The sequence below is a fragment of the Fusarium pseudograminearum genome, chromosome 2 (genome assembly GCF_000303195.2).
Source record: "Fusarium pseudograminearum CS3096 chromosome 2, whole genome shotgun sequence".
Lineage (NCBI taxonomy): Eukaryota > Fungi > Ascomycota > Sordariomycetes > Hypocreales > Nectriaceae > Fusarium > Fusarium pseudograminearum.
This window is the reverse complement of record NC_031952.1, coordinates 5965350-5984032: the sequence shown is the minus strand read 5'-3', so window position 1 is coordinate 5984032 and position 18683 is coordinate 5965350. Positions and strand designations below refer to the sequence as shown.

At 50.7% G+C, this 18683-nt stretch overlaps 5 protein-coding genes across 5 annotated transcripts; 2 read left to right on the top strand and 3 right to left on the bottom strand.

Annotated features, from left to right (window-relative positions):
* Positions 1-105: 105 nt before the first annotated feature.
* Positions 106-6365, bottom strand: NPS6 (the record flags this gene model as incomplete). Its single annotated transcript, XM_009261459.1, has 2 exons — positions 106-5886; positions 5943-6365. 2 exons carry the CDS (start codon positions 6363-6365, stop codon positions 106-108), a joined length of 6204 nt encoding a protein of 2067 aa, XP_009259734.1.
* A 1338-nt stretch (positions 6366-7703) lies between these two features.
* Positions 7704-8576, bottom strand: FPSE_08340 (uncharacterized protein; the record flags this gene model as incomplete). Its single annotated transcript, XM_009261458.1, has 1 exon — positions 7704-8576. The coding sequence occupies one exon, from the start codon at positions 8574-8576 to the stop codon at positions 7704-7706; it is 873 nt and encodes a 290-aa protein (XP_009259733.1).
* A 2554-nt stretch (positions 8577-11130) lies between these two features.
* Positions 11131-12417, top strand: FPSE_08339 (uncharacterized protein; the record flags this gene model as incomplete). The annotated part of the gene is made up of 1 exon (XM_009261457.1): positions 11131-12417. One exon carries the CDS (start codon positions 11131-11133, stop codon positions 12415-12417), a length of 1287 nt encoding a protein of 428 aa, XP_009259732.1.
* Positions 12418-14430: 2013 nt separating this feature from the next.
* FPSE_08338 (uncharacterized protein) lies at positions 14431-16377 on the top strand (the record flags this gene model as incomplete). The annotated part of the gene is made up of 4 exons (XM_009261456.1): positions 14431-14669; positions 14726-14996; positions 15049-15394; positions 15446-16377. 4 exons carry the CDS (start codon positions 14431-14433, stop codon positions 16375-16377), a joined length of 1788 nt encoding a protein of 595 aa, XP_009259731.1.
* Positions 16378-16819: 442 nt separating this feature from the next.
* On the bottom strand, positions 16820-17782 carry FPSE_08337 (uncharacterized protein; the record flags this gene model as incomplete). Its single annotated transcript, XM_009261455.1, has 2 exons — positions 16820-17573; positions 17628-17782. The coding sequence occupies 2 exons, from the start codon at positions 17780-17782 to the stop codon at positions 16820-16822; spliced, it is 909 nt and encodes a 302-aa protein (XP_009259730.1).
* Positions 17783-18683: the final 901 nt, after the last annotated feature.

Sequence of the window (18683 nt, the reverse complement as noted above, 5' to 3'; positions counted from 1 at the left end):
GTACAGAACATCAATAACGATGGCCGCGGAGATAAACAATATTAATAACAATTCTCATCCTTTAAACAATGACAACTCATAAAAAATTGAACTACGGCTAATTATTTAGATCAATGCTTGAGGATTCTTGACAAAGCCCTCAATAACGTTGGCCAACTCGCCCAATCGAGCCTCCCAGAACTCCTGACGCTCCTCGTCAGCTTCAATGCCAATCTGCGTCCTGCCATCCTCCAAAAATGATACAACACGAGGCGGTGTCGCAGGCTCGGGGTGAGGAATCGAGTAGTCTACGCGACACTTTGTACCCGCAAAGGGAATGGAGTCGAAGAACTCCTTGTTGAGGTGGTTCGTGAAGGAACCGTAGAAGGGAGTGTCGGCTGGCCAATTCGTGCATTCCTTGAGGACTTCCTGGAAGCTAAGTGTAGCGCGCTGACTTCCTTCGAGGGACTGGCTTCGCACCGAGTCCAAAAGGTCTGTTGCTGTCCAGTTGGGCTTGAACTTGACTCGAACAGGTTGGTATTGGTAGCAGGGACCCATGATGGTGTCAATACCAGCGACATCGATGTCGCGACCGGACACAATGCCACCAAAAGTGACATCAGAGACGTTGAGATGCTGCGACAGGACCTTGGCCCAACCTGCAGTGAGTAACATCGCGTGTGTCGTGTTGGGCGAAGCTCCAGAGATGTCTACATCTTTTGTCATGAAGGCGGTCTTCTTTTGAGGATCAGCGGCGGGAGCAATCTCAGTGTACGAAGACCCTTGTAGAGTCTTGCGCCAAAACTCGACGTTCTGAGACTTAGTGGCGGCAAGATGCTGGATGTAGGTCTCGAAAGGCTCAGACGATGGGATCTCTAGGCCACGGTATCGAAGCTCGAGTTGGCGGAGGAGCTCGGGTAGAGAAACACCATCATACTGAGCGTGCGAGATTCGGATGACGAAAGCATTCTCGCTCTCGCCACGAAGGACAAACAAGCGGATGAATGAGGATCCATGGGTAAGGTCGGTGCTGTTGTTGACGTCCGATTCAGCGAGCTGCTTGGCAGCGGCGTCAATTGAGCCCTCAACATTCTGCTCCGTGACAGGCACCTTCAAGTCATGAAGGACGACCTGCAGAGTCTGTCCTTCGTTCTCAACAAACACTGTTCGGAGAATGGCATGTTGCGAAACAAGATACTGGAAGCTGTCGACCAGGCGCGCGGTGTCAATTGACTGATCCAGGTAGAGCATGTTGTACTGAACCGAGCTTCGTGGCGCGAAAACAGATTGCTTGACGTCGCCAGCTTGTGGTCCAGTCGCGGGTAGAACGTCCTTGATCTTCCACTTGGGGTCTGCCAATTGAGGCTGAATAGCCTTCACCAGGAAGCTATCGACATCCTTTGTGTCCAGCATTGAAAAGGCAGTGTACTTCTTGGTTGTCTCAACACTCTCCGTAGAGATCTCAACCAGCGAGTCAGCCATGCCTCTAAGCTGCATGTTCTGGAAGATACTGGCGACAGAGAGACGGTAACCCTCTTGTCGCAGAGCCGAGACCATGCGCATGGCCACAATTGAGTCACCGCCCAGGCGGAAGAAGTTATCATCAAGCGCAAGCTTCTCCTCTTCAATGCCGAGGAACTTAGACCAAGACGCGCGAAGCACGCGCTCCTTTGTGGTCAACACGGTGGTATCTGCGATGGTCTTCTTGAGAGACGCAAAAGACTTGCGTAGCTCTACTATCAAGGACAAAGTAATGTTTTCGGCAATGCTGTCGATGTCCGCAGGGATTTCGAGGGGAATGCAGATTGAGGGGATTGCATAAGGTGGCAGGGTCTCAACCATGGCCTTGTTGAGGCCGATTATAGCGGTCGCAAGCTCAACGGAAACAGCCTGCGACAGCGGTATTGAAGCATCACTGATTTCAAAGCCCAGCTTGAGTGATTGAGTATCCTTAGCAGAAGTCTCTTGGACAAACGCAACTACCACAGGTGTTTGGCTGCTTGAGCCCTTGGGGACAACAAGTCTGCTCACAGCCTTGGCGCTGCTGGGGAGAAGTCGCTTGAGCTCAAGGTTGGTAGCGTTGAGGTCCACGACACGTCCATCTACGCTGGTCATGGCATCTTTGCGACCGATGAACACCAAGCTCATGTCGTCGGTATACTTGACGAGATCTCCAGTGCGGACCAGCTTGCCCTGTCGTCCTGGGTAGCCCATCGCACCCTCCTTGAGCCATTCGGGAGCATCGACAACATCATCATCGCCAGCTGATGCGATACCCTCCAGAAGAAGCTCTCCAGTGCTTCCGAGAGGCATGAGAAGCTTCTCGTTGCCAGGCTGCACGACCCAAGGGACGTATTGGACAGCGGGGTATTTGTCGCCGGTGGACAAGAATCTGGAGATATCCTTGGGAGAGACAGGTGCGTGCTTGTTGGCTTCCCAAATCTGACCAAGTTCCTCCTCGCCCAAGCATGTGAGTTCGTTCAATGAGCGCGACATATCCCCACGAAGCTGATTGATCGCAACTTCAAACTGCGACAGCACGCGCTCGACTTGTACATGGCTCAAGAGCTCCGAGTCAAAGCTTGCCAAGAGTCGGAAACCCGCCTTTTGCATAGACACAGCCAACATCAGAGGATACGAGTTGAAGTGCAAAGCTTCGAGGGCGGCATCACCGCCTCGGAATGACGGAAGAGCGTCGTTCTCAGTCTCAGTAGGATCAGGATCTTGAGGCTGGACGACTAGACCCATGGTGACCTCACAAGCAATCTGGGCGTCTTCGCTGAGTCTTCGGATGTGCTGGATACCGAGGTGCTCATGGGCAGCGCGCTTGACGCTTTGTTCTTGAACGGCTCGGAGGAACTCCTGTACGGTTATAGTGCGATCAAGGCGAATGCGGACGGGGACTGTTGCAAGGATAGGTCCTTCAATCAACTCAGCTCCAGGGAGAGGAATGGTTCGGCCCATAAAGGTCTCTCCGAAAACAACATCATCGCTCATTGAGTACTGCGACGCCAGCAGAGCCCAAGCCGCGCGAATAACAGTAGCAATGGTGATGTCAGACTTGGCGGCCTTGTCAAGCTTGATGAATCGCTCAGTCAACGACGTAGGGTCAGGGATGTAGGATCGTGATGGTAGTGAGGGGAATTGAGGTCCCGTGGCTCCTGCAAGCTGGGTCGTCCAGTAAGCCTTGGAGGATTCACGCGAGTCTTCGGCAAGATAGCGAATGAAGTGCTTGAATTGGGCAGGTCGAGAGACTTCCTCGCCCTTGTATGCAGCGCGTGCATGCTCAACGATGAGGTCTGTTGACCATCCGTCGTAGATAGCATGGTGGGCTGTCCATACGAAGTAACGCTTGTCGAGAGCCTTGTCGGTGACAATAGCAAATCGAGAGAGGGGTGCGCCGGGTGACATGGGCTCCTGCTTGTCCTTCTCGATGAAGTCCTCTAGGCTGGAGTCAATCTCTTCCCATTGCAGAGCTTCGTTGACAACAACTTGCATGAAGCCATGTTGCTTGAACTCAACAATGCGCGTGCGAAGGATTGGACTCTCCTTGTAGACAACATTCCAAGCCGACTTCAGCTTGTCAATTGAACTGGAAGCAGGAATGTCGGCAATTCGCTGCGCCACATAATTCTCCTTCGATCGCGTGTAAAATGCCATATGAATCTCCTGCATGGGCGCACAAGGATAAATGTCCTCAATCGCGCTGACATCACATCCAGAATTCTGGGCAGCCTCTGTACACAAGGCATCACGATCCATATCATCCTTGAGCAAAGAGAACTCAGGGATTTGCATATCAACTCCCTTGCTGCTGTCGCCTTTTTGCATAGAATTGGCCATGTCGGAAAGGACTGGGTAGTTGAAGATGTCAGCGACAGAGAGCGTGTAGCCCCAGTCTCGCACGATTGGGACGAGCTTCATAGCAAGTACTGAGTCGCCACCTGATGTGAAGAAGTTGTGTGTAGTGCTAACTTGTTTATTCTCAAGACCAAGCAAGCGACACCACGAGTCGCGCAGGAACAGCTCAGCCTCAGACTGTGGTTCACGAATCTCAGAGCTCTCGTTTACAGCCGCGGAGGCTTGCATGTTGGCAGAGATCTCTGCACCCAGAGCTCGTAGCGACTTGCGATCCGTCTTACCAGACACGAGGTAAGGAATCTTGGAGAGGGTGATGTACTGAGTAGGAACCATGTACACAGGCACCACCTTGGAGAGCTTGTCATTCAGCACCTCGAGGGCCTCGCGGAAACGAGGCGGGAAGTCAATCTGACGTGTATCTCCTTCATCCTTGGCTTCGCGGTCGGCAACAAAAGCCACAAGCATTGACTCTTTGTTCTGGTTTCGCGGTGCGATAATCTCAGCGACAACTTCAGCACCCGAAGGAAGCAAGTTCTTGATGTGGTGTTCAATCTCGCCCAATTCCACACGCTGTCCGCGAAGCTTGATCTGGGTATCCTTGCGACCGACGAAAATGAAGCCGTTTTCGCCATCGGGATCGTATCGGACCAAGTCGCCTGACTTGTATAGACGGCCTTGTCGTCCTGGGATACCATCTGCGCCGGCGAGGAGGAAGTCTGGGTCGTGAATGAAGGCCTCTTTTGTCTTTTCAGGATCTCCGAGATATCCTTGACCCACGATAGGGCCCTCAATGAGCAATTCACCAACTGCGCCGACCGGGACAAGCTTGTTATGATCATCGGGGTCAACGAGCCAGATGCAAGCACCAGTACCAGGACCCATACTGACGTACGGCTTGCCTGCTGCGCTGGGATTGACGGTGCATCCAATGGTGCACTCAGCAGGACCATAACCGATTACAATTCGTGTATGTTGACCCCAGATAGCGATGTCTCCGGCAGAGCAAGCTTCGCCACCAATACCAAGACTGTTAAGTGATGGGATGATATCGGGATCCAAGATGCGCGCTACTGAAGGTGTGATGTTGACCATGTTAACCTTCAGACGACGGATCGCGCCACTCAAATCGTTGACACGGTCCATGTCCGTGGGAATACAAAGGCATCCACCGCGAATAAGCGTGCATAGAATACTGTCAATACTGACATCAAAGGCATACGAGGTAAAGTCGAGCGATCGTGAAATACTCGAGTATCCGATCCCTGTGCTTCGCGCAAGCGCACTGGCAGTGTATGTCTCGTGAGAGAGCATCACTCCCTTGGGTGTTCCGGTACTTCCAGAAGTAAAGATGATATACAGAAGCGACTCGGGTGGCACCTGAGGCAGTTCTCTGGGAGGATCCTCGATGGTCTTGGCGAGTGAGTCGAGTGTTTCGGTATCAACAATGACATGCTTTGCCTCGGGCGCGATCTCAGGTCCGTATTTTGCTTGGTCTCTTGAAGTGAGAATATGTGTCGCCTTTACTTGCTGCGCCATAACCTGTCGTCGCTGAATTGGCTGGCTCGGGTCCATGAGTACGAAAGCCGCGCCCGCCTTGATGACGCCCATGACACCCACTGTCGTCCATCTTGACTTCTCGAAGCATAGGGGAACAATGTCGCCGTTCTTAACGCCAAGATCAATAAGATGTTGCGCGAGTAGTGTAGACAGATTGTCCATCTCCGCATATGTCAAGTCGCCATCCCAAGAGCAAATGGCCTGGGCATCGGGCCGTAACCTCACTTGCTCCGAGATCAAAGTGTGAATACACTCTGGCACTGGCGGGGGAAGGTCCTTATTCCAGTTCCATATCACAGAATTGTCGAATTTGCCTAGTGGTAGGACGGAGGATAGTGTTGCGTCGGGGTCGGCGAGGGTTGTGTTGAGGACTTCGACGAAAGCTTGGGCGAGGTGGTTTGCGAGGAACTCTGCGCCCAGAGGTTCGCGCCAGGTCGGGCGGAGGCAGAGGGCGTCATCTTCTAATGTTGCTTGGATTTGGACATTTCCCTGTGTTGCATACCCTGTTAGTCTATGCTTAAATGATCGAGAAGAGGACATCTTACCCAGTTCACTGAAATGTCGCCATCTTCGGTGACTTGATTGACCAAGTCACCTGTCGCAGGCTCATCATTGAAGAAGAGCTTGTACTGTTCTCTTTTGAATGGTACTTCTGATTGTAACTGTTGTTGTATATATGTTTTAAAGACCTCGAGCTCCGATGCGACAGAGTTACTGCCATCCCATTGCAGTTTGGCAGTGTTGAGTGTAAAGGTGCGACATGTGGAAGATCCGATCTCGGTCAATCCCCATGAGAACTCGACATGGTTTCCGTGGTTATGGCGATATAGAAGAAGCGACCATGCTAACAGTAGTATCTCAAGCTCTTGGGTATCTTGTCCGTGGTGTTTGCGCAGAACAGGTACGTTATGACGCACACTCTTTGTTTGCGCCGCATTTGGCTCCGCAGATAAGTCAAGTTCTGTCATATTCGGTCTTGTCTCTCTTTTACGAGAGTCTTAGTGTATTATGTCTTGTAAATGCTGTTCCTTGAGTTTCCCAGTCGTTGAGAATATTGTGCGATGGGACTTGTGAGGCTGATGCAAATGTGCGCTCGCAACTTCTTTGGAGTCATCACCAGACTTCACATGAACACCTCCACTATTATTATTGTAGTCAAGTACCTCAATATGCAGGAACCTCATTACGTATCGGAACAGAACTTTCTCTATGTCTTTCTCTTCTCCATCCCGTATAAAGCGCATGTGGGGGGTCTTGTCTGACCGGCGCGGGACGAGGCAAGGACTAGGACCTTTGAAGCCCTCGAGCAGGGTGGTTTCAGGAGTGCCATTGCATTCCAGGGTCCCCTCTCTGGAAGCACCTTTGTCGCGGGCGACTTCGGAGGGTGTTCTGGGTGTCCGTTTTGGAGGGTTTGTCACCTTCCATTTGCTGATCTCGGGACACTGATCCGCTCATGAATCGAGGTAGAGGATGTGAGGAGATGAAAATGATGGTGAATGACCCACGCTCGATGGACCCTGGTTATGCCGCAATTGGGCTAGCGAGTCGATTGCTGAAAGATGCTGGCTAAACATTTGAAGAAGCTCCATTACGGGGCTTAGTGGGAGTGGGTTCAAGGAAACCGGGAGAAGTGGTGGGTGGCTTCGGCATGGAGCTTGGGTTGATGATTGACGCTGTTGTTATACTCGGGGTATAGCATGTTGGCATAGATCCATCGTGCAGCACAGAACATGGTTTCTAAGACATTTCCAGAGCTCCGGTAGTGACCAGATCTCTTTGTTTATGCAGCAAGTGATCAGACAGCTGCAAAGTGACAATGGCTGTCTCGACATCCGCTCGACTTGCATCCTCGTTGGGCCTCCACTGTACTATTCTCATCGTAGTCTGGCAGCCCAAAGAAACAGGGTTCTTTTTCGTCCCGTTGCTATACGGAGAGTAGTAATAATCGACACACTGGCGGAGACTCGATGAGAAGAATAACGGAGTCCAAGGTTCTAGATGAAGCCGAGGCGAACTTTTCTAGTATTAGTGGGGTGATTGATAAGTTGACAGAGTTATCTGATCCGATTGACAAGGATGATGCTAAGAGACCCTCCACACCACTGAAAAAATGGCGTCACACCAAAAAAAGCCATCAAGTCCGGGTGACTGAGTGACTCTATGGCTTCAAATGCTGGGTGTATTTTTGCTTTGCAATGCTTTCAAGTACCGCTAATGCTAGTTGTCAGGTGGACAAAACAAGTGTAAGAATAAAATACACAAGAAAAGAGAGAGAGAGAAAATGCCTCAACCGCCGTAAAACTGCATCATAACTTGCTGTCCACCCATCTCGGGCTCCTCTTCTCCACAAAGGCCTGCACGCCCTCATGGAAATTGTGTCCATCCGCCATGACAGAGTCCCACGTCTGACGATGCACACGCACTGCATTCTCAGCGCTCCCATGTTCCCAGCCAGCAAGGATACCAGCCCGAGACGCAATCACGCTGTCGGGACTGTTGCTGATGATGGCAGTCGCGTACTCGAGGGCTTTCTTCACCACTGGACGCTCCAGCACGTCGCAGTCCGCTGGGGCGTCTTCGGTTATAGCGTTGAGGATGCCAAACTCGCGGGCTTCTGTAGTGCTGATGCTCCGTCCCGTCAGGGCCATCTCGGTCGCTCTGTGACGGCCAATGGTCCTGGCTAGTCTCGGCAGGGAACCCGCATTAGCGACAACACCAATCTTGGCCTCTGGCAGGGCAAAGACAGCGCTTTTCGCAGCGACGATGAGGTCGAGGTTGGCAATCATCTCGAATCCGCCTCCCATAGCCAAGCCGTTGACAGCAGCAATAATGGGCTTCTTTCCGCTCCTACGCGAGAGGCCGCCAAATCCCGTCGTGGGCGGGTCCATCGGTCGCTTCTCGGGTATGCCATCTCTTTTGCGCTGGTTGATCTGGTTCCATTCCTTGAGGTCCATGCCTGCGCAGAATGCACGCCCGGCGCCTGTCACGATGGCGCATCGGAGGGAGGGCTCGTTGTCGTACCACTCCCAGAGAGCTTCAAGCTCATATTCTCCGTCGCTGGTCATGGAATTGAGAGCTTTGGGTCTGTTAAAGACCACAAGCATGACATGTTGTGCTGGGAATGACACAAGGCCATAGGTTTGTGGTGGTGGCTGTCTGTTGAAGGTGTGTTGCGCCATGGTGGTAGAGTCGCTGGAAGATGGCGGTATGCAACACTGTGATGAGTGTCTGTCCCTACAACAGAGTGTTTATGTCCTGCCAGAATGCACCCGATGATGGATCTTTTCTCGCAGGGTTTATCTGATGAAGCCGAGGGATCTCAATGGCCAGGACCACCATGAGAATTTGTTCCGATCAGATAAAAAACGGCGCAATGCAACCCCAGCCGGGGTTGGCGCTCTCAAAGGGACAGCTCCCTAAAGATCCTTGTTCTTGGACCTCCGACACACCCCTCCAGTACGTATGGCCTGGTCGTTTTGGCGCAAGAGCTACGGAATGAACCGTTTGACGAATCTAATCAATCACATCTGATAACGAGGGTCGTCTCCATCACATGTCGCATGAAATGATGCATCTTTTTAGCGATCGTGCATGATGCTACATAAGTTAGCACCGAGATCGGCAGGTCTATAGATGAGAATGGATCCAGCAGATTTTTCACAGGAGCTATGACGCTTAACGCGAGAGCTTGGAGATGATCAGTTTGTGTGACATGAGCTCAAGCAGACAAGAGACGATTGATCCTGTCCAACAACACCATGACTTGCAACGACAAAGCCCTCTGAGAAACATCTCAGATGGTGCAAAGATATTCAGAGCTCCAAAACTAGTGACAGTCCGCATCTTTTGCTTCTAGTGAAGACTGGTTTTGTGGCTTGCTTGGACCTTGGCAGGCTTGGCTAACTCAGAGTTCCCGGTGCTAATTATCGGTAGTTGGAGGATGGAAGCCTCTGTGTACCCGCGAACGAGCCTCTACGCCTTTCCGTCATCGATTTCAATACGCGATTGCTGCCACTGGAGCAAAGAGCAAGCCAATTGTCGTCCATTGAAACACCGAGCACAGAACACGATGCAAACTGTCGATGAGCGACTCATACCAGTGTTCAATTGCAGCCATACTGAGCATTTGCAGTGGTGGGAGCGACGGGCTTCTGGTCTGGGTGCCCTGTGGGCAGAGTAAGCTTGTAGCGCCTCAGCCAAGAATGCACAGTCTGTAGTCACTGGTGTCGCCGCACTGCAAGCTATTCCGAGCCCGCTGTCGCAAGAAACCACAAGCCTCTTACGTCGCTGTACCGGTCGATCGCGATAATAGCGTTTGCTAAATGAGATGTGTCGCGATCGATTTAATCCAGGCATGAGCGGATGAGATTGCTTCTGCTTGTGTCTACGCGCCTGTCAAAGGTGCGGTAATGGTGGCTGCTGGAGGCGACCTGTCCTACTGCTCAGTCGCAATGTGTCTCTCACACGCCTTGGTTCAATGAACTTCAACACCAAGGGGGGGCCAACGCTGGGTTGTTTTCGACCTGATAAATTAGAATCGCCTAAACAAAGTCGCGTCTGTAGAGACCGCCTTTCGCTTCCATGTAATGATATTTCCTTTCTGTGTAAGATGGGTGTCTTGCTTTGCCAGGCGTGTACAGTTGAAATCTCGAGAATCTAAACCGTTGATGTTCCAGCTTCCGTGTTGCGCCTCCGCTCGTCACAACACCGTCCATGAGAAACACTCCAATATCACATTTTAACTCAAGAAGCAAGTATTGGTAACAGATAAAATACTCAAAATTTTCTCATATTCACTATTACGGCGCGTCTCGATAACAGATGTTTTGTCATTCTGGTGATGGTAAACTTACCCTGTACCTCAGCGCATAGGGCGGTATGCTGCTTCTTTAACACTATTGCTCGTCACTCATGGCCCAAAGTATATCAATCTGATCTTATCTGATCCATGGCTGGCAATAGTGGCCAATCTTAGGACCAAGATGGTCACTGTGCCGAAGGATTGTGGCGTGTATGTCATCAGCCCGAAAGACTATCACAGCTAGGCTAAGAATATGTATAAACTTCAAAACCTCTATGACATTCGGTGATACAGTACGAATGGGGCAGCCAAGATGTCGTTATTGTGGAAAAATGGAGAGCTAGAGCACCCAGAAAAGTAAACCGTATAATGATTGCGACTGTAATCCCTCTCATCTTCATAATCATCTTTCCAGGTCAACATTTCACGAGTGGACCTCAAGCAACAAAATAATGGAAAAACTCGGAGCCCACAACAGCTCCTGACAGTGCCTTAATTAGCGCATACATCGTCCACTTCGGGCAGCGTTAGCGTTCTATCAGTGGCACCATGACTGCAGTCTCGCAGGGGGCTGGCGGGTAATCGGCACAAGCAGGGCACCATCTTTGGACCCACGAGAACAAGGGTCGAGCTCTCATCATGTCTCCATCCAACTTACTATGTAGAATACAGAGACTCCCCTTGTTGCCATCGGCGTCTTCACTCGTGGACGGCATCGGCCAAGTTTGCCGTCTCTTGGAGCTCTTGGTCTTAAACCACAAGTACATTGTACTGTATTGTTTGGATCTTATCAGATCTGATTGGGCCTAATACCGAAACCGGTTCAGTGGGGTATAAATAAGTAGCAAAAATAAAATCTGGAGATGAAAAGATCCCATTGTCTGTCTGATAGCAGCCAAAACAAACAAACAGTTGCAAATTAATCACCCAAAATGTCTTCACAACCATTCCAGCAAAAGTCGCCAATCAAGATTAGGCTGCCTGAGCCTTATCTCACAACATACTATCTCGAGGCCACTGCCGAGGGAAAGCAGTCGTATCGTCTGCGCAAAGACGAGTCTGCAAAGGATGGCAAGCCATTCCCCAAGGCTCTTCACGGCGATGGCCTAGTCTTTTCCCAAATCCCAACTGCGGAATCTGACAAGATTCCCGATTCTGATAATCGCGAGTATGCGCGCGCGCGACGAAGTCCCGTCTGGTCGCTAAGCTGGGACAAGGAGACTGCCACACTCGCTCAGACCTGGATGTTCTTGTACACTTTCTTCACATACACCTTTGACGTTGAGCAATTCCGTCTCCGTCTTGAGGGTGCTGGAGCTGAGGAGTTGGCCAAGGCTCTCGTCCTCTCCATGGTGGCCATCAACATGCCTCCCCCTCCCAAGGGTGTTGAGCCTGCGCCCAGCACAGGTGTCGAGGTGCTTGTCTCGCGAAGCGCCTTCTGGCAAGGATGCGCCTCTCCGTTGGGCCAGCAGCCCATCTGGCTTCCTACTTGGAACTCTCTGAACGTGACACCTCATCTGGAGTACGTCATGGAGCCTACATCTGAGGTTACTCTTCTGCGTCACCCGCGCCGAACACCCAAGCCCGCTGCCGGCAGCTGCTTCTACAGCCGCTACATCCCCTCCCTTGACGAGCACTTCAACCTCGTCGCTCTCGACTACGAGAACCCCGAGCACCTGGGTCTGTTCAACACATGGCAGAACGACCCCCGTGTGGCGGCAGGCTGGATGGAGACTGGTACTCTTGATGAACACCGCACATATCTCAAGAACATCCACGAAGACCCTCACCAATTCGCCGTTCTGGGCTACTTCAACGACATACCATTTGCCTACTTTGAGCTGTACTGGGCCAAGGAGGACAAGATGGGCCAGCACTACGCCTCAGGCGACTTTGATCGTGGTAGGCACTCACTTGTCGGCAATGACAAGTTCCGCGGCCAGTACCGTGTCATGGCTTGGTGGCCCAGTGTGATTCACTACGAGTTCCTTGACGACCACCGCACTGAGAATGTTGTCGGTGAGCCTCGTCTGTCCAGCGAGGGTGTCCTTAAGTACGAGATGATCTTTGGTCTGCACCAGGACAAGTGGATGGATCTACCTCACAAGCGATCCAACCTTGTCAAGATCTCTCGTGAGCGCTTCTTCCAGATCTGCCCCTTCAACCAGGGCAAGCCTCGCGTGGCTGGCACGACGTTTGGCTTTGAGCCCAAGCTGTAAATAATGAAGACATGTCATTAAAAGTTGATAGATGAGGTGTTTTGGTAGAGTAAATGATGTTAGCGACCTTTTGTATATAGTTTGTCAATCACAATATTGTTGGTCTGTACATGTAGCCTCTTGGCAGTACGTCGTAACCATGACACAGCGCCGAAGCCATTCACACAGCACAACTTCACGGGAATAACTCTGCCAAGACGAAGGCCAAGCGCTGACCCGATCTTGCCGATCAGGAATCCTTTGGGACGTTTGCCAAGCCTCAATTGCAGTGCCGATCTGTTGTATCTGATGGTGAGATCAACCACAGCAGAAAGGCTTCAAGACTACATATCGCATAGACGATGTACTTTGATCTTGCCACAAAGTGATCCCCTTCTTGAACATCGCAAAGAAGCTGTGGATCAAATCCTTCGTTGCTCCGGTTCTGGAGCCAGCTGAATGAGCTCTCGGGTTAATGGTTGGCTGCAGCAATGTGTCTTGAGCAGCCAAAGATTCCCATTTGGTCACTCGTAACACCGTATTAGCGTGGGGTACCCTTTGCTCAATACGGTGCCTCGTCTTCGTTTCTATTAGTTTTAGTGTACTTGATGTTCCGAGAATTGGACGAAGATGCGCCGCTTGCACGTCCTTCATTTAAGCTTGTTTGGACGGAAATATTCCTCATCCCCGAGGGCTTGCAGCAACTTTAGATCTCGTACCAATTGCTCAAATGGCTAGCCTAGGCAAAGGATGCATCTCTTCAGGGGTCCTTTCGCAATTGAATGACGGTGGAGCGACTTTGTCTACTCCCACAACCCGTCACTGGGGTCGGACCCCTGGAAAAGAAACTTGACCTGTTGTGGCGGCATGTCCGTTGGCTGTCATTACAAAAAGTGAGCCCAGAATCAAGCCTCGCCATGCACTCTTGGCCACATACGGCAATGGCTTGTAGGGCTACTGACGACCGAACAATCTACAGAGTACCATATGGAGCAGCTACGTTGTCAAGGACTCGTTGGTATTTTGCCAAGAGGTAGAAATGATCAGTTGGACTGATGAGTGGAAGAATGCAGCAACTCTTAGCGTGCCAAGCTCGGAACGTCGCCAGCTACGATGCAGGGTTTTCTTAGCCTCAAAGTGTTCCGATATGTTGGTTGAAGGTGATGAAAAGCGGCTGATGATAATCCTTGTCGTAGGATGCTACAGTTAGCAATGGAAATTGCCTCTAAAGGGTGAAGGATCAGGACGTGATGAGATGAAGTGCTGGAAGCTGCAGAGGCAGACCCGCTGCAAAAGCGGAGGTTACAGTGGGCAAAGCCTCTATATTAACCAACTTGATCCCTGACGTATGGATGGATGGGTTGTTGCTAATGCCTTGTGTTGCCAATAAATCACACTCCAACTGTATCCATCAAGAAACAGATCAACTGATGGCAACTGCGCCTATAGAGAAAAAAAAGAGCAAAAAATAGCGCAAAGTCTCACGCGATCTAATCGATCAATCAGATTAGATTATGAAATTTCTTTCTCTTCGTGACCCCTTGTCCATGCCTCTTCTGGTGCTTTCGCCCACGCCATCTCCACCCACAAGTCGGCTACTCGGCGTTCGAGGCCTGAACTAACGACAAAGTGGCTGCATTCACTGGAACCCTCGCGTCCCGAGATCTCTCTCTCGTTGCCTCTGCCTCTGCCTCTGTTTTTCTCAGTTCTCTGGTTCGGTTTATTCCCTAATGTTACCGATCTCGGTGGATTCGAATGGGCGATAGTCTCTTTTAGTCACCTTGGACCTGATCTTATCTGATGGAGTTTTTGTATGGGTCAATCCTGAGCTGAGCTGAGTAGAGCATGTTGGTTACAGTCTAGCCAGAAAACCACCCTTGTTAGAGGACCTCTTTTTTATGTTATTTTCTCCGTTTTGTCGGCGTATAACCACCTGCCATTCCCTTCCCCCATGGCTGCAGCTCTCTCTTTTCTCTCCTTGTCTTCCCAAGTTTAAGCTTAATTGATACCCCCCTCCTAAAAGACAAGAACACCATGGGAGTTCTCGACAAGGTCCAGCTCACCCTCGGGCGCAAGGGCAAAGAGGGTACTGCTGCTGAGCAGCCCGTAACTGTCACCACATCCATCAATGAGAAGGACCAGGAGGCTGGTGTCTTCCCCGACGATGGAAGCAACAGCGATGCCGTTACCGAAAACGCGCAGCATGGTGTCCAGGCTGTTGAGGCTACCACGTTGGCTTGGAGCAAAAAGGCCCTCGCTGGTGTCTTCGTCTTGTACATTTCTGGTTGTCTGGTCGCAATTGAAGACTCGTGGACTGACTTCTTTTTAGCATGTGGTTGATCTACCTCACCAACGGTTTCCAGGGCCAGATCAACAACACTCTGCTCCCCTACGCAAGCAGTGAGTGGGAGTCTCACTCTCTCATGCCCATTATCGGTGTTGTCGCCAACTGTATGACTGCCGCTGTCTACATCCCCCTGTCCAAGATTCTCGATCTCTGGGGCCGTGCTGAGGGCTTCCTCCTCATGGTCCTCTTCGCCACTATCGGAATGATCATGATGGCTGCCAGCCAGAACCTCCCTACCTACTGCGCTGCCTATGTAAGTCATTAACTACTACCCAGAGCACTCTGCATGTACTAACCTTTTCAAGGTCTTCTGGCAGGTTGGATGGTCCGGTCTGACCTACAGTATCGACGTTATCACGGCCGATTCCACACAGCTCAAGAACCGAGGTCTCGCCTACGCTTTCACCTCGTCTCCTTACATGATCACCGCCTTTGCCGGTCCCAAGTCCGCTGAGGCTTTCCTCCTCAACGGCGACCAGTGGCGATGGGGCTTTGGTACCTTCTCCATCGTCCTCCCTGTCGTCGCTGCACCTCTCTACGCTCTTTTGAGATACAACCTCCAGAAGGCCAAGAAGCAGGGTCTTCTTGTTCAAGAGTCTAGTGGCCGATCAGTCATGGAGAGCATCAAGTGGGGTCTCATCGAGTTCGATGGTAAGTGAAAGCTATACTCAATGGTCCGAATGACTGCTAATTGTCGCCTAGCTGCCGGTGCTTTCCTTTTCGCTGCCGGTCTCGTCATCTTCCTCCTCCCCTTCTCCATTGCCAGCATGGCTCCTCAAGGGTGGCAGACACCTTATATCATTGCCATGATCATCCTCGGAGTCGTGCTTCTGGCCATCTTCGGCCTCTACGAGCGCTTTGTCGCCCCCAAGCCCTTCCTCCGATTCGACATTCTCGTCAGCCGCACCGTTGTCGGTGTCTGCCTTCTCGACTTCATTTATATGATCGCTTATTACTGCTGGAACAGCTACTTCACCTCGTTCCTCCAGGTCGTCAACAACCTTCGTCCCTCGGAGGCTGGATACGTCAGCAACACCTTTGAGATTGTCTCTGGCGTCCTTCTCTTTATTGTTGGTTATGCCATGCATAAGACCGGTCGCTTCAAGTGGATTCTGTGCGTCGGTATTCCACTGTACATCTTCGCCCAGGGTCTTATGATCCACTTCCGTCAGCCCGGCCAGTCTATCGGTTACCTTATCATGTGCGAGGTCTTTATCTCAATCGCCGGTGCTACTTTTATTCTGTGTATGCAGGTTGGTATCCTTGCTGCCGTCGAGCATCAGTATGTCGCTACCGCTCTCGCCACTCTGAGTGTCACCGGAAACATTGGTGCTGCTGTCGGTGGTACCATCTCCGCTGCCATCTGGACCAATACTTTCGAAGAGAAGCTATTTGAGTACCTTCCAGCTTCCGCTCAAGAGAATGCCGCTCTCATCACGGGAGACTTGGATAGTCAGTTGGCGTATGAGATGGGTAGCCCTCAGCGCCTTGCCATTCAGAAAGCCTATGGATACGGTCAAGCACGCATGTTGGGCGCAGGCACCGGAATCATGGCTATTGCCATTATTTCGCTATTCTTGATTAAGAATTATGATCTTAGGAAGATCAAGCAGACCAAGGGTACCGTGTTTTAAGAAGACTCAGTTTTGGGCTATCCCAGACTTAATGAACGACGAGACCATGTATGGCCTCTAAAAAGCATGTTATGCCTAGTTATAATTATTTAAAATGATCGTGTTTAATGTTAAAAGAAGATGTTGTGGCTTTTACAATGTTGCTGAGTGATGAGTATGCTTTCCGGTTCAGATTGCAGTGAGCGGGTTCAGTACCTACGAATTGATCATAGCCTTTCCCGCTTCATAAACACGACTGAAATGCTTGGACGGAGTTTCAATTGTATTGAAGTCAATTGAAGGGCTCAATCAATATTGCGCTTTAATGAAGTGTCGCCGTCAAGGATGTCAATTCTCAACTTCGCTCGCCACGACGACCTTGCCATACCATGAAACCCTCCCAGTAGACGATTGCGATGTGCTTTTAAAATTGTACTTTGATGTTTCTATCTTTAATTATTCTTTATATCTTGCCAAGAATGAACTGCATAAGACTCTGCTGAAGACCTGTCACCGCCACACTTCCATGATCCTCGCCTGCGAACTCGCGTGTCCAGATCTTCTTCACGCTCGGGCTCTTCTCCAATCGCGATGCTAATGTTTGTGCAGCCTCCCTCATTTCGTCGTGCTCAGCGCAGTTCTGTCGCTTCCACCACTCCTCGTCAGTCTCTTGAGGTTCCCTTTCCAGTTCCGACTTGCCAGTGCCCCATGTAAGCGCCAGCGAAAACGGAGGGTCAACAGGCTTGTCGCGAGCGAGGAAAGTCTTTTCAGGTTTGCGGATCAAAAAGTCCTTGTTCCACCAAATGACGGGACTGGCGATCAAGAAACTGTTGAAGAGCTCTGGCTCGGTGAACATGGTGTTGAGAGCGAAGATGCCTCCGTAAGAGTGGCCGAACAAGGCCTTGCGACCGGTGTGTAAATTGGCCTTGGGGAAGAGCTCATTTTCAACATATGGCATGACATCAGTCTTCATCCAGTCGAGGAATTGCTCGGCTTCGCCAAATGAGATGTCGGTACGAGGCTTGCCATGTCTATCGAGCGGCATGTCGTACTCTTCGGCGAATGGGGTCAGATCTGGACCCCGACGGAAGTCATAGACGTATTTACTGGGAGGGTATCCGATGCCTACAATGACAGTTCTTGTGCTATTCAGATATTCCAAGCGACGAGATACGTCAACAGCTGTAAAGAAATAGGCATTGCCATCGACAAGATAACTGTGTTGTTAGCTTGATGTTCAGCGAGTGTGATCCAATTGAGGCTGTACTCACACCAGATTGACCTTTTCATCTTGGGCAGCAACACGATCCTCACCCCAGCACAGAGGCCATGCTACTTGAACAAGGTAATCGCCCCTCTTGGTCTTGGCTAGCCACTCAAGAGTATTGGGGACACGAGCGTGTCCATGACTGTGCTCAGTTGCCATGGCTCTGTGTTTGTGAGAGAAGTGAATGAGACTTCGTGGTGGTAATAGTGATAGCGATAATGACGGACGAGCACGAGTGAAACAACGCAGCATGGATGAATGACATGCAGCAACAAACAACGGGCTAAGTTGAGACGAGTCAGAGCTCGGAAAAGGATCTGATAAACAGAGAAGAAGATCTGATAAATAAAACGCGCATTTCTTCTGCGCACTTATGGGTCTCTGGATGGTGTCAGTGGGCCAAGCGGTATCGGCGGAACGTTTGGGCAGTGTAGGTCCACTGATTTCGAAGTGCTGATACGTCTAATGTCCACTAAAGTCTGGCGGACATTGGAGGATTTAGGCGGTTATGCTCGGTAAACCCCACTGGGGAGATGTAAGGGTGCTTGAAGTTGTAAACGCAGGTCAACCAGCAATGGAGCTAGACCAGAACACGACAGCGACAAAGAGGTTCTAACTGGACTTATCGACAAGATGAACAAAGGTCCAGTGTATGGATACTGGGAAGGATAACTGCATATAATACAGGATTGAGGAGTGTGCAGGAACCTGGAACGGCATCAATTAACGTGCCGTGCAATGTCTCTGTCAGTCTTCAATTTTGACATCAGGATCATTAACACGACAGCGGCCAACTCTGGTTAAAATATAAATGCAATAGAAACCATGTTCATAATGTTTTCCTTGCGAAGGAAGCCATATTGTGTATCTTGCAACTCACAGTCTACAGCAAGATCGTGTTTAGACATGGCGCTACGTCTATATTGACAAAACTGAGATAATCCATCAACAATAACACTTGGTGAGATGGCCGAGTTGGTTATGGCGCCAGGTTAAGGTTAACCTTAACACCAATTTCCTGGTGGAGCAATCCTCCTGGGTTCGAGTCCCAGTCTCATCA